The sequence below is a fragment of the Muntiacus reevesi genome, chromosome 11 (assembly GCF_963930625.1).
Source record: "Muntiacus reevesi chromosome 11, mMunRee1.1, whole genome shotgun sequence".
NCBI lineage: Eukaryota > Metazoa > Chordata > Mammalia > Artiodactyla > Cervidae > Muntiacus > Muntiacus reevesi.
Window position 1 is genome coordinate 67,262,488 of NC_089259.1, and position 12,672 is coordinate 67,275,159.

Genomic DNA, 12,672 nt, shown 5'->3' on the forward strand with positions numbered 1-12,672 from the left:
GATTTTTCTCCAACAGGGTAGGGTCTGCGAGGTTTCTGTGCGGACCATACAAGAGTGGTAAGAGAATCAGTCATTTAGAGAAGTCTTTGACTTCCTTGTCTGAAGTGGTCTTGATTAGAAAGAGAACAGGAAGCCCAGCAGAGATGGTTTGAGTCTTGTTTTCAACTACCTTAATTTCCACCCTCCTGGGTCCACTTATAGTGTCAGTGGCCCAAGATGGAAAAGAGGAAGATTCCTCTACTTGAACAACAGACAGGGGGGAATGTGAGGCGAGCAGAAGTAACGCAACTTAGATTAGGAGTAGGCCTTCCTACTATCAGGTAGCTTTCGCTTAACAATAACCACTGTTTGCCAATTAGGACCAATTAGCTTTCACCGATGTTTGCCAATTAGGAAATTAGGAACGGGTTGGAAACCCCCAGGAAAGTCCCGCCCACTCAAAAGTATTGACCAATGAAATTGTTTTGCAAACGTGTAACCAATCCGCTTCCCACTTAATATTTGTGTAACAAGTTGGGCTCGGGGCTCTCTGACCCGCACCACTGCGTTGGTTGCGGCAGGGGAGTCCTGGCTCGAGTCAGTAATAAACTTCCCTTCCTGCGAGTTGCATTGTCTTGGAGGCTTTCTCTCTTCCTGCTCAGGGATTCAGACTTCGGGCATAACAATTAGGACTCCATAATTTCTTACAAAGTTTAGCTTGTGATTTGAAACTTATCAGAAATCTGTACTTGTCAAAAGTCCTTCCCATGAATCTTCTTAAAAATGAAGCACTTTTACAAACACATGAGTACAGCAACAACTGTCTATATGATGAAAGACTTCTTGCATATACGTGCATGCCGTATAGGTTAATAAACTGTTTTTCTCTTGTTCATCTGTCTTACATCAACTGAATTTCCCAGGCCCCAGTCAGAGGGCCTAGAAGGGTAAAAGGAAAAAGAATTTTCTTCTCCCTTACATGGTAAAATATACATAACACAAGTGAACTATTTTAACCATTTTTAAATGTACTATTGTGGGCGTTGATTATATTCACATTGCTGTGGAACCATCACCACAGTCCATCTCCAGAGCTTTTTCATCTTCCAACTGAAACTCTGTGTCCATTAAAGACTCCCCACGCTGCCCCTCCCCCCAGCAAACACCATTCTACTTTGTGTTTCTATGAATTTGACTAGTCTAGGCCCCTCATACAACTGAAATGACAGTATTTGTCTTTTGGTGACTGAGTACTTCTTGACACCGTGTATGTACTAACCAATACTAACCAGTTCTCCAACTCACCAGACACAACTGTGTCCTACAATTTAAGTCAGTTCTGACACTGTCTGCCTGGAGTTAGTGTTAGACCTCATCGTGGGTTAAGGACTCAGTCCCACAAGACTGGCCCTTCTCAGCTTCAGAGCCAGTCATGAGTCCAGGTGGTTACCTGTTCTTCTTATGAACTGATCATAAATCCGAGTTCCCATAACCCCCTCCTTGGGTTTGGTAATTTTCTAGAGTGATTTACAGCTCAGGAAAGCAGTTTACTTAACTAGATCACTAGTTTATTATAAAAGGATTCAAGTCAGGAACAGCCAGATGGAAGAGATGGAGAGCAAGGTAGGGGGAGGGGAGGGGCTTCCAGGCCTCTCCAGGTGAGTCACCCTCCCAGCTCCTGCACAGGTTCACCAGCTGGGAAGCTCTGTGAACCCCATCCTACTGGTTTTTTATTGAGGCTTCAAGAAACATACTTAGGCAAGGTTGATTAAAGCATTGGCCACTGGTGGTTGAACTGTTTCCAGTCCCTCTTGTCCCTGGACGTGGGGGGTGGGCTGAAACTGCCAACCCTTTAATCAGGTGTTTGGTTTTTCTGACAGACAGATGCATTCACTAAAACTCAGGTGTAGTTGAAAGGGGCTTGTTACAATTGTCAAGATATTTTTTCACTCTTAGAGCACCTAAGGCTTTTAAAGTTCTGTGCCAGCAACAGCATGAAGACTAAATAAGTATTCTAAGTCACAACATAACAGTCTTCAAGGTTCATCCATGCTACAACACGTGTCAGAATTCCCTTCGTTTTTAAGGGTCAGTGATACTCCACTGTATGTTCATACCACACTTTGTTTATTCATTCCAGAAATAACACTTTTGAATGCACTTATTTTCTTCATATATATTCATATGGGCTTCATATATGGGAAAAAGGTTTGAAGTTCTTTATTTCCCTGTTGTAGTGATACCCGCTTATTGGCTGATTTAAAATTTATTTATTTGAGGGGTAAACAAAGTAAACGTTGACTTCTTGCTTATGTGCTTTTCTCTGTGCTCAGTTCACTACTCAGTAACTGTCCTTCATGCCAGGAGAAGAATGTGCTGTGGTCTTTCCTTTTACCTACTCTTAAAACAGGATTCCTCAGGGCCAGCCAGCCTAGCGGTAGAACAGACACTGGGGAGCCTGGGGCTGTCATCTAAGTAGCCTGGCAGCTTTGTGCCCGTCATCAGTTCTCACCTCCACTGACCAGCACTGGCCACTAGCCCAGGGTATCTCGCAGTGGGGTGGGGTCTATCCCAGGAAGGTCCCCCCGTGGTCCTGCTCCATTCCAATTGGAGACCTTCCCACAGAGCCCTTGTTTGGTCCTGACGAGGGCAGCGTGCCCGGAGGGCGGGCTGCTATCTCCTTCTGCCAGCTTTCTCCGGGTCTTCACCACAGCTGAGGGGCGTTTCTGCAGCAGCCCGCCCCTCCCTCTCCACCTTCTGGGTGGGGATCCGGGCTCAGAGGGCGCTCTCTGGTAGAGTTTGCAGCCCAGTGCGGGAGCTCGGACGCCTGGGGTCCTGCGCCCTGCGCCGTGCGGTTCCCCCACCGCCTCCATCAGCGGCGCCTGCGGCCTCGCTTCACACCTGCGTGTGGCCCCGGCTGCCCCCACCCCAGGACCCCGGCCCGCGCGGGTCCAGGCCGGCAAGATGCAGCCGGTGTCCCCGGAGGAGAAGCCCAATCCACCGCAGAAGGCAAACATCTGCTCGCGGCTGTTCTCCTGGTGAGCCCCGCCTGGGCCGAGACACCCTGCAGCCTCAGGGCCAGTACCTTGACGCTGCTGACCCCTCTCAGGGGCTGAGGGTCGAGGGTCCTGGCGAGGGAGCGCTTTCCGATGGCTTCTTGTAGCAGGTGGGGTCCCCCCACGCCCGTCACCGGGGTCCATGTCTGCGCCCTCTGGGTGAAGGGGTAGCAGGAACGGGAAGAGGGACCTGGTGGCGGGGCGCAGGGTCTTCCTTCCTTGCGGCTCGCTGCCCCGTCAGCCTCCTTAGTCCCGGGGGAGCAGGAGGGGTAGCGGGAGCAGGAGGCAGGGAGGCTGAGAACCCAGGCTGCCCAGGGGGATCATCGCCAGCTGGAGAAAGACCGGACCCCGGACCTCCATTCTTAGCTGGCTTCCCCAGGACAGCTCTGGATTCGTTGTTCTGAAAGAATTCGCACCCTTTCCCGGCTAAACGAACAGCCCTGAACAACTTTCTTTATCTAATCAGTGCTCTGCTCCTGTTGCCATCTGCCAATAATGTCCCCAGCTTTCTCCATATTCTTGAGGTGACAGCTGAGTTCCAACCGCACAGGGCTCCCTTGTCACTGTGGCTGTGACCATGTCTCCCTCGCTCCCTCTGTGTGCATCTCTCACTATATTCCAGTATCTAGTTGTGACAAATTTCATGTGTGTAAAAAACCAGTTTTTAAAAAATGAACTGGGACATGATTCTTGAACCCATTTTGCTTTTATCTGGGAAAAATTGAGAGGACTGGAAGATGTATTTGACCAGCCCCTTTTCTTACTGTGAATCTCTACTTCCACTTTTGAGAGTCACCCTCGGAATGGGGTCCCTGAAGCCTGTGGGGTCTTATCTGCATCTCTAGCCTTTCCAGAAGCAGTGCATGGTCTTGATGCCGGTGGTCCTGCCCAGGAGTCCTCTGGTTCTGAAACCACTGAGGGGCCTCTGAGCTGGGAGGAAACCCACAGATGAAAAGCAGCTCAGAGAGGTGAAGCTCTTAACTGAAGTTTTCCGTCTAGTAGTTGGGACCACTAATTAGGTGGGCTGGAACCTTTGGTTTAATCACACTTGAGTGATTATCATATCTTCCGTTTCTGGACCCAAAACCATCCATCTTTCCCACAAATTCTGATATTTCCTTTTCTTCACATGGGAGGTCCTTGGGGATTCCCAGGAAACAGAAGCTTCTGTGCTTGTTCTAATGGTGATGTATTCAGTGTGTGTAACTATATCTCTCGGCCATTTGGTGACCCTTAAGGAAAGAGGGTCAGGAAGAGAAAATATGGGTGTAGGCTTCCTTGTTGACTCAGTGGTAAAGAATCCACCTGCCATAGCAGAAGACCAGGAGACGTGGGTTTGTTCCCTTCGTGGGGAAGATCCCCTGGAGTAGGGAATGGCAACCCACACCAGTATTCTTGTCTGGGAAATCCTGTGTATAGAGGAACCTGGCGAGCTACAGTCCATGGGGTTGCAAAAGAGTCGGACATGACTTAGTGACTAAACAACAACCACAATAAATAATAACCAAGTAGGGACACCTCCCTTTAACTTCAGACAGGGCAAGGGACTCTTCAGGGCAAGGCATGCTCTATTTGTGGATTTTCAAAATGTATGTGCATGGAAATGGGAATGTGAGGACTTCTTATTGATTTGGGTAGGCACCCATTTCTAATTTTTCTGCTGGAGTGGAAGGTGCTATTACCTCTTATTTAACATGTGAAGTCCCTGAATCAGAGAGATTGAGTAACTTTTTAAAACACTTTTTATTTTATAAACTTGTGGCTCAGCTGGTAAAGAACCTGCCTGCAATGTGGGAAACTGGGGTTCGATCCCTGGGTTGGGAAGATTCCCTTGGAGAAGGGAAAGGTTACCCACTCCAGTATTCTGACCTGGAGAATTCCACGGACTATATAATCCACGGAGTCACAAAGGGTCAGATACGACTGAATGACTGTCATTTTCACAGCCGATTTACAATGTTGTTATAGTTTCAGGTGGACTGGAAAGGGATTCAGCCATATATAAACATATATCCATTCTGCCCCAGATTCCAAGAGGTTGACCAGGTTGCCTACCAACACACAGCTACTAGTAAGAGTTGGATCCCAAACCAGGCAGTCTGGCTTCCAAGCCTGTGTTGTTGTGGATGTAACTGCAGTACTGAGCTGCTTCTGTTGAGATTCTTGTTCTTAAATGGAGGGAGAAGGTGATTCCAAACATACCTTTGGTCTTGTAAGTGGAGTTTCTCAAGGGAAGTTCTTAAAGATCTTGTTGTTGGAGATGATGCGCGTGAAACGTCTCTATTATTAAGCTTTAGGGCGGCTGTTCTCAAATATGTCTTTCAGACCTGCAGCATCCTCCTCACCTGGGAGCTTGTTAGAAATGCAGATCACCACCCCACTTCCATCCCTGCCCCATGCTCCTTCTAGACCAGTTCTGTAAAGTTAGAAACCCTGGGGATGGGGTTAAAGAATCTCCAGGAGATTCTGATGGAAGGTAGAGGCTGGTTTCTGCTTTAAGCCACTCCTTCCATTGGCATTTTTCCTTCAGTGTTAACTTTTAAAAAGGGATCCAGACTTTGTGAAGTTAGTTGGTGACCACAATTGCCATCCTGTATGTAAAGTCTGAGGTACTCTTGTGATTTCCTCGTGTCCCCTACTTGCTGTCCTGGGAAATTGAAATGAGCCCGGGCAGGAAGTGCTGCCCAGAGACAAGGCCAACCTTGTAGAGAAAAACTGAGTTTTCATCTTCTCATTGGGTGTTGCTTTTCTTACATTTCATCTGCTTTCTCAACTTGTAAATGATGCCAATAACTAGCTTATTGTCTTTATACAAATGACCTCACTGGGGTTTTAGTGTTTTCACAGCACAGGTAGGACTTAGAGTCTACGAGAAGGCATACATTATGGCTATAGGTAATTGTGAATTTTAAAAAAGAATATATATTTTTCTATTTCTATAAAAAACTTTATGGAAGAAGAAGGGCTTCCCAGGTGGCCCAGATGTAAAGAACCCACCTGCCAATGTGGAGACACAGAGACATGGGTTTGACCCCGGGTCAGGAAGATCTCTGGTGTAAGAAATGGCAAGCCACTCCAATACTGTTGCCTGGAGAATCCCATGGACAGAGGAGTCTGGTGGGCTACTCTGCAAAGAGTCAGACATGACTTAGCACATAGAAGAAGAAGAAGAAGAAGAAAGGAACAAGGATCTTTTTTTTCTTTTTTTTAGCCAGGTATACTTGCTGATATTTTGGTTATTTCTTAGTCTTTCCCCTAGAAATTTTTGTGCATATCTGCACATGCACAGTTGTTTTTTTTTAATTGAAATTATAACTCATGGTTTTTTAGCATTAATTTTTATTGTAGCATAGTTGCTTAACAATGTTGTGTTATGCACACTTTTCTATAATGTTGAAAATCTTTGGATCCTAATTCCTTCTTAATTTTCTATGGTTAACATTTATTTATAGCATTAAATAATGTTCAAAATGTGGCATTTATTTTTTAAACTTTTTATTTTGTATATGAGTATATCCAACTGACAATGTGATATTTTCAGGTGGACAACAAAGGAACTCAGCCATACATACACGTGTATCCATTCTCCCCCAAACCCCCCTCCCATCGACGCTGGCACATAACATTGAGCAGAGTTCCCTGTGTGATACAGTGGGTCCTTGTTGGTTATCCATCCTGAATACAGCAGTGTGTCCATGTTCCTACTAAACTCCCTAACTATCCCTTTCCCCCATCACTCTCCCTGGCAACCACAAGTTCAGTCTCTAAATCTGTGAATCTGTTTCTGTCAAAATGTGGTATTTAATTGAAATGTATTTCACTTTTGTTTAATACAGTTTATTGCTAATTAGGATGTGATGCATATCTATGACCATATATTTTGGTGCATCTTTTCTTTTTCCAAATTCCCAGAAGTTGAATAATTAGTGAAAGGCTGAATTGTTTTCCATTAGGTTCAGATCAATTTGCCCTCTTAACAGCTGTTTGTGAGTTTATTTATTTCCTTGTCACCTTTGAGTACCTGAATTATGTTTTTTTTAAAAATAATTCAAAGATTTTTAATTTGAATTTATTTGATTTATGTGTGCTCAGTCACCTACTCCAGTTTGACTGTTAGCAACCCCATGGACTGTAGCCTGTCAGGTTCCTCTGTCCACAGGATTCCCCAGGCAAGAATATTGGAGTGGGTTGCCATTTGATTTGTAGAGATGGAAGATTTTTTATGTCTATTGACCATTTATTTGTGTTTCTTCAAATGGCTGTTAATAGAGTATTTTTCCTACAGAGCATTTATAGTTTTGAAATAACTTGTAATCGTGCATATGATACTTTTTCAGATTTTAATTTGTTCTTTAGAGGTTTTAAATTATATATCATTAATTAAAATCGAGCTTTTCTTTTTGATTTCTCTTGTTGCTTTTGTAGTATGTGTTTTAAAAATCCTAACATCATCTAAATCTGTGTTTAATTTTAGCTTTTTTCTTACTTTAACAGTAAAGGCAGCTATAATTTTTTTAGTTTTTGATGTAAGATAGGCCCCATTTTTTTCTAAAACAGCCCATTTTCCCATTATGGTTTATTGAATAATTCTTCTTCCCCATTATTGGAAATCAGTGGCCTAGTTTATGAACTGTGTCCCTCTGGGGACTGGACTGTCCAGTCTGCTGAGACTCTCCCTGGCTGTGTCCCTGCTGTCCTCACTGCAGTCTCTGGGGTGTGCTCTGGTTTCTCTCCACCCTCGTCCCAGAGCCCAGCAGGCTGGGGGTCAGTGCAGGACCTGTCCCAGGGATGAGGTGGAGCCGGGTCTTGGACCAGATGCACTTGACCCTTCAGGGACTGATTACATCCTTGCTCTGCTGACACTGGACGCCTCTCAGTGAACTGTCCCCTTGCAGAGTGAGTGCGGGTGTGGAAACTGTCACTGGTGTCAAGGCAGATTCTCCAGAGACTCTTGTCAGAGAAGCTGATGACTTGAGGGGTATGTAGACTGGCTGAGTGCTGAGATGGTTTAGGGAGGTTGATCCTATAAGGCCCTTAGTAGCTATCGATTGTGAATACATAGAAATGTTAATTTTCAAACTAGGATTCTTTGCACCATTTTCAGAATACCACTTGTTATTCTTCATTAACAGTCAGAAATCCACATGTTGGAGAAGGAGGCTGGGTGAGCTCTGCAGGGCTGTTTCTCTGGCCTTGACGTGTTCTCAATAACTGTTTAGTTTGATGAGTTTTGATAATTTTATACAATATCCACAGCCTCAAGCAAGAGGTAGAACATCCCAAAGGTATATTCAAATTTACTGGTATGTCCTTATGGCAAAATAAACTTCCTTACAAATTAAAGTTTATCACCTGTAGTTTATTCTTGATTTTTTTGGTCTTTATAGTTCTGCATCTGATCAGCCTGAGACAAGTGTCCTTTCAGATGTGTCAAGTGAATAATTTGCCTTTCGGAGTCTTCCATGGGTCCCCCAGTCATGTTGATCCCCTTCCTTCTGTTGACCTGAACAAATAGAGTGTCAGATATTTCTCCAGCAAAAGGCTTATTCAGAATCGGCAGAGAATTGCAGTTTGAGGTCTGCATTTGTGGAGAGCCAAGTGTAGGTTCCCAAAGTTCCAGGGCTGGAGATCACTTTTATGGAGGGGAAGAAGTTGGGAAGGCTCTTTCAGACTCCATGGCTTTTCATTGCCTGTGTCCTTGCCAGGAAAGGAGAGGAGTCTTTCTTCTTCCTGTTGGGCCCTGATGTTTTTGTAACCTCATGTATCAAACTTTCAGAGGCTTTCTACTGGGGACCACATGGGATTACTCGAGCACTCTGTGGTGGTGATGACTGCTGTTGGGGGGACTTTGTCCTGTTCAGAGCATCACTGACCCTCTCGGCATCCCAGGGAGGTGTTCTCTCCAGGTGTTCTCCCCACTTTCCCGAGCTCAATACTGAGAGGTTTTGTGGCTGGTTCACGGTCATATAACAAGGAAGTGGCAAAGTCTAGATTCTAACACAGGAAGATTTCCAAATGAGGCACATCAGGTACCATTTTTGTTTCTGATTAAATTTTTTAAAATTGTGGAAAATGCACACAACATAAAATTTACAATCTTGACCATTTTTAAGCATGCAGTTCAGTATTGTTAAGTCTATTCATATTACTGTGCAGCCAATTTCCAGAACTCTTTTCATCCTGTGCTGCTGCTGCTAAGTCACTTCAGTCGTGTCTGACTCTGTGTGACTCCATAGACGGCAGCCCACCAGGCTCCGCCATCCCTGGGATTCTCCAGGCAAGAACACTGGAGTGGGAAGAACACATTTCCTTCTCCAAAGCATTAAAGTGAAAAGTGAAAGTGAAGTCGCTCAGTCATGTCTGACTCTTCAAGACCCCATGGACTGCAGCCTACCAGGCTCCTCCATCCTTGGGATTTTCCAGGCAAGAGTACTGGAGTGGGTTGCCATTGCCTTCTCCTCATCCTGTACTAGTGTGCTATTAAAACACTAACTGCCCACTTCCCTTGTCCCCAGCCCCTGGAAACCCCAGGGCCACTTTATTTCTCTTTGAATTCGACTGCTCTGAGGACTTCATGTAAATCAAATAATAAAATCTTTGTCCTTTGTGATACACCATTTTACAATCCCACTGTCAGTGTGCAGATTTCCAGTTTCTCCACATCCTTGCCAACACTATTTCTTCTTCTCTTTTTTTTTTTTTCCATAGTAGCCCTCCTAATATTCGTGAGCTGATGTCTCATTGTGGTTTTCATTTGCATTTTCCTCATGATTAGTGATGCTGAGCATCTTTTCCTCTTCAAGCAGAATTTTAAACAGGGTCTTTTATGGGCTTCCCTTGTAGCTCAGATGATAAAAAATCTGTCTGTAATGCAGGAGAACCTGGTTCAGTCCCTAGGTCAGAAAGATCCCCTGGAGAAGGGAATGGCTACCCACTCCAGTATTCTTGCCTGGAGAATTCTGTGGACAGATCACGGGGTCACGAAGAGTCGGACACAACTGAGTGACTAACGCTTTCACTTTGGTGGCAGGGTGTCATCATCTGGGTAAGTCCCAGTGCTGATTCCCTGAGCATTTTCTGTAGGGGACAAGTGTGGAATAAATCACCCAACATGTTTCAAACCTGCTTAGTGGTAAAGCTCCTAGATGTGCACCATTGTTTTGGAAGGAAACTGAGACCTAGAGATGTTAAAGGTCGTAGAACTGCTGAACTGGAGTGGAGACGTTGGAGCAGAGGACAGCTGAGGCCTTGGGTGCTCAGCACCACTGCTGGGACTAGAGTCCAGTCTTCTGACTGCTGGACCAGGGTTCTTTAGAGGTGCCAAGGTACCCGGATTACCAAAATCTGAAGTTCAGTCTTATTGCTTCTTTAATGAGTCATGGATATTTATACATTCAACAAATATTTCTTGAGCATCTATATCCATGTTGTCCTAGGAATAACAGGATAAAAGAAATGTGATCTCTGTCATTGTGGTTATTCAGTTGCTCAGTCGTGTCCGACTCTTTGCGACCCCATGGACCAGCACACCAGGCTTCCTTGTCCTTTACTCTCTCCCGGAATTTGCTCAAACTCATGTCCATTGAGTCGGTGATGTTATCTAACCATCTCATCTTCTACTGTCCTCTTCTCCTTTTGCCTTCAACCTTTCCCAGCATCCGGGTCTTTTCCAATCAGTCAGCTCTTTGCTTCAGGTTGGCTAAAGTATTGGAGCTTCAGCATCAGGCCTTCCAATGAATATTCAGGGTTGATTTCCTTTAGGACTGATTGGTTTGATCTCTATTCATGGGTTATTATGGTCTGGTCTTGGAAATTTCCTTACCCTGGCAAAATCAGTAAAATGGTGTTTACCTATGGGCTGTCTCTGCATGCTAACTATTATCATCTAAATAATGCATGATTGATCTGAATAGATTTTTTGGTGAGATCATCTGTACAGTACTGTTTTTTTCCCTTTATAATAAATAATTACAGAGCGATAAGTTGAGATTATGTAAATATCATCTTCTGCTTCAAACTTTCAACCAGTTTTTAATTTCCATTGATGATTTTCTTGACTGGATTGTTCCTTTTTAATTTTTTTTGAATTGTTAACATTTTTATTGTGCAGACTTATAACTTTATAGGACTAGCAGGATAAAAAAGTATAAAATATCAGTAAGCATATAAATTTCAGCAGTCCTTTGGACCAGCACTTGATTTGCACAAGGGACTAAGCATCTATCTAGAACAGACGTGTCTTGGAATACACAGTTTATAGATTGAATCACAAAACAATTTCCCAAGTGATTTTCCTCATATAAAGATAAATATCTTGTACTTAAAAATTATTCAGTATAGTACATTTTCAGTCATATACACAGCTTAAAATAACTGATTACTCCTTTTATGTTTGTTTGCATTTGTTTGCAAGAGCTTTCCTTTCTCTCCTGTTTATGTAGCACTACAGATTCATGGATTCTTTCATTATTTACTGGGTTACGGCTCATTGCCATTTATTTGTTTTGATGTTCAAAGTATCCCAGATTTGTCTAGTAAGAGCCATTCAAGCTTCTCTGCCCTCTACACACCCTCATGATTCCTTGAGCGCTTTCTTATTTTATGGCACAAGATGTCCCGGATCCATCTTGGACGTTCTCTGCCTGCTGGTCTTGGCCTGTAGACAGTGAGACTTTTGCTGGGATTGCCTGGTGCTCTGCTCTCCAGGGCTCGTACTAGTTATGAGCAGCCCCCAGAGAAATTCTCCTTTTGCAGTCAGTGTTGTGGGTGGACTGGCCCTTGTGGTTCTTAGGATTGTGAGACACGTCTCAGAAACAACCATCAGCGAACTTTGAAATGCCAAGGTGTATCACTCACATGCCCTGAAGGGTACAAGGCACCCCTGGGGTGACACAGCAAGGTCCTGGGTAGAGAGAGAGAGCTCATGAGAAAGCATGGACTTGGGGTTCCCCCTTTTTGAGGTTGAGGGTGGGGTGTCTAGGATTTTAAAGTTTCACTCTTTATTGGTGAATTTAAAAAATAAGAGCAGGAATTAAAGTGCAGGAAGGGAGAATCAAACAGTCAGTGAGATGGTCTGTTATCAGGTCAACCAGAGCTTTCTAAAAGCGGGAACTTCACGGGTGGGGTGGCCTGGCTTTTTATCTCGTTGGGTAGCTGTCACATGTTCATCAGAGATGGATGTCTTTGACATGGATGTCTCCAAAGCTTCATGTCAGGCACTTATATTACAGTAAAAAAAAAAAAAAAAAAAAGAATTATCACATGCTGACACACACTGCCCCAGTTTTGGAACCAGCCATTTCTTAGTTGGTTCCTTTTAGGGAAGAAGGTATTAAAAGCCAAGGTCTGGGTGAAGGGGGCCAAAGGTCACAAACTTCCACTATAAAATGAGTCAGTTATGGTGATGTAATGTGTAGTCTGGTGATTATAGTTAATCCTACTGTTCTGAATATTTGAAAGCTGATAAGAGACCTTAATATTTCTTAGAACAAGAAAAAATTGTGATTGTGTATATTACTCCAAACCCCAAGATCAGGGGGCTAGAATGCTACCAGTGTGTCATTGCTTCCAGGGCATCTCAGAGTACAGAGTTAGGGACTGTGTGTATGTATGTGAGTGAGTGTGTAAACACATATCT

At 44.1% G+C, this 12,672-nt stretch overlaps 1 protein-coding gene across 1 annotated transcript in view; it reads left to right on the forward strand.

Moving 5' to 3' along the window:
• Positions 1-2,943: 2,943 nt before the first annotated feature.
• LOC136144150 (ATP-binding cassette sub-family C member 4-like) overlaps positions 2,944-12,672 on the forward strand; it is a 140,793-nt gene continuing 131,064 nt past the window's right edge. The window contains exon 1 of the mRNA XM_065901808.1: positions 2,944-3,017. Coding sequence (XP_065757880.1) covers positions 2,944-3,017 — 74 coding nt within the window. The remainder of the gene's footprint in view (positions 3,018-12,672) is intronic.